This window comes from Arachis ipaensis, chromosome B3 (genome assembly GCF_059453495.1).
Source record: "Arachis ipaensis isolate K30076 ecotype BB chromosome B3, ASM5945349v1, whole genome shotgun sequence".
In the NCBI taxonomy this organism is placed as follows: Eukaryota; Viridiplantae; Streptophyta; class Magnoliopsida; order Fabales; family Fabaceae; genus Arachis; species Arachis ipaensis.
Genome location: NC_142438.1, coordinates 24,192,566 through 24,194,956, shown reverse-complemented (window position 1 = coordinate 24,194,956; position 2,391 = coordinate 24,192,566). Strand labels below are relative to the sequence as shown.

Sequence of the window (2,391 nt, the reverse complement as noted above, 5' to 3'; positions counted from 1 at the left end):
TATTGAATTGATTACCTATAATGTAATATTTGGATAGAAAAATAGTTATTTTTTTTTTTTGTATGATTTATAAAAAACACGCATAAATACTAAATTATTCTAAGTCACATGTTAATAATATTAGAGATATAATTATTTAGTTTATGTGTTTTTTTATCAATTTAAGTTCTTATATATAAAAACTGATTTTATAATATATTATTAGAATTTTTATGACAACAATTTAGAATTTGTTCTTTATTATTGAACTCCAAAAATTTAAGCTAATAAAAAAAGATACATAAATAATTATATCTCTAAAAAATAATATAGGATAGTATTAGTACATTATCTTTAAAAAAAGTTATATAAAGTTTTGTTTTTTTTATATCCAATTTTAATTGATTCTTTTTTTTAAATAATGTTTTTTACTTATCAAATCTAACTTTAACTCCAAACACTTATTATTATCCATTTCTCGTAATTTTTAACTAAATTATCACTGATATTAGATATTTTATATCATTTATGAATTTTTTAGTAAAATATTGGATATTCATCTTGTTATCTTGTACGTAGTTTTGGATAGATGTTTATTTAAATTTAATATAAATTAAAATTAAATTTCAAATAAATTGTTGATATTGACCATTAAATAATTAATTTCTATTGAATACATTTTAATTAAAAATTACATAAATAAAAGCTACTGTACTTTACATATACTAGTAATAGAAATCAACCTAATAAAGGCCGTCATAACGCAATTATAAGCTTAAATTAACCCATCAATATATGAGTATATATGATAATTAAAAATCAAGGAATTAATCATCAAGACTTACCTGTAATATAGTATGTTTGAGAGTGCTGCTGAAATGGGATGACAACCTCCTGCCTCATCATATTATCCAAATCATGCAAATAATTTGAACAATATGCATTATAAATAGTAGTAGAAGAGTCCATAATCTCATTCTTGTTCTCATCATGATGAACATGATGATATTCCAATGAGTTTTTACCATTATTGTTATTATTAGTATTATTACTATCAACTTCTTCACCTTTGTGTTTCCCTTTATTCCCATTATTAGTATTATTATTATTATTATTGCACATAATCAAATCTTGTACGGATTTTAGTCCTTGATGATGAGATGATGGTAATGGCATTTGCAATAGTTGATGATGATGATTATTATTATTAGGATTAGTATTAGTATTTTGGCCCCTAAATATCTTAAGTTCATTAAACACTTTCTTATACTCATTGTAAACTTTTGTGTACTCTCCATAAGGACCATGAATAGGGTCTCTTTGCCTACAACATGCTTCCCAAATTAATGAGTCAACAACTCTTCTTCGATCTTCTTCCTTTGCACTCTTCACTAACTTAGTTATGTTGCTAACACCAAAAACTTTGTGCACTGCATGGAACTCACGGCTTCTATTTGCTGGAAAATAAGGGGCTAATATGCAATTATTCTCACTGCATTTCTTCCTTTGATGTTTGCATGCCGCACATGCTGGATGCATTCCGTTGTTATTTCTTTGCATCCTTCATCATAATCATAATTAAGCCCATTTTAATTAATTAACTCAATAGATAATTAATATAGCATTATTGTACGGTATAACATTAAAAAGAACTCTTAATTGTATTTAAAAGTAGTATTCTATAAAAATTAAATACAAAAGGTCATCCACGGTATAGGAATGCATATTTGATATTAATGGAAATTAATTAAGTTTAATAATATATGGTGGGGTGCTATAAAAATATTTGATTATTTTATTATGACAGATTTGATTATTTTAATTATTAATTATTTTATTAAAAAATATGTAAAAAAACATGTATAAAGAGTAATGATTGAAAATTTTAATTCATTTTTCTAATATTTAAATGAGTAAAAATCAAAATATATTTTATTATTTTAAAATATTAAAAGATAAAAAAATTCAAATTTTTTTATTTAAAAATTATAAATATATCAAACCAATTTTTTACGAATAATGATTAAACGTTTTAATTAAATTCATTATCTTCTTAATTATTTTCTTAATATTTACTTTGATTATTGATGAGCCCTAGTCAAACGTTTCTACCAAAACAAAACAAAATGAAATGGGAGAGAGAGAAGGAGAGAGAGTAGGATATACTTTTGAGAAAAAATACAATTGGGAAATATATGTAACACTCTTATTTAGCTTTATTATTATTTATAATTAATTAAGAAGAAGAGATAAAGCATAAAGGAGTAATGTTGTATTACATCTAGATATGTCCATAATATGTAGTATTAATAATGAATTTACAAAATAACAAAGGAGTCGTGTTATTTTCACACCATCACATCGATCGTCATGGTTTCCTGAATTTCTTTTCATAGCATATAAATATCATAA

General features: G+C 23.5%; 1 protein-coding gene across 1 annotated transcript; it reads right to left on the bottom strand.

The window, feature by feature from the left end:
- Positions 1-717: 717 nt before the first annotated feature.
- On the bottom strand, positions 718-1,539 carry LBD2 (LOB domain-containing protein 2). The gene is made up of 2 exons (XM_088506823.1): positions 825-1,539; positions 718-722 (listed from the first exon to the last, which is right to left on the bottom strand). The coding sequence occupies exons 1-2, from the start codon at positions 1,537-1,539 to the stop codon at positions 718-720; spliced, it is 720 nt and encodes a 239-aa protein (XP_088362949.1).
- Between the last annotated feature and the right edge of the window lie 852 nt (positions 1,540-2,391).

Coding starts and splice junctions, on each gene's coding strand:
- LBD2 (XM_088506823.1), bottom strand. CDS start 1,539: ATGCAAAGAAATAACAACGGAATGCATCCAGCATGTGCGGCATGCAAA.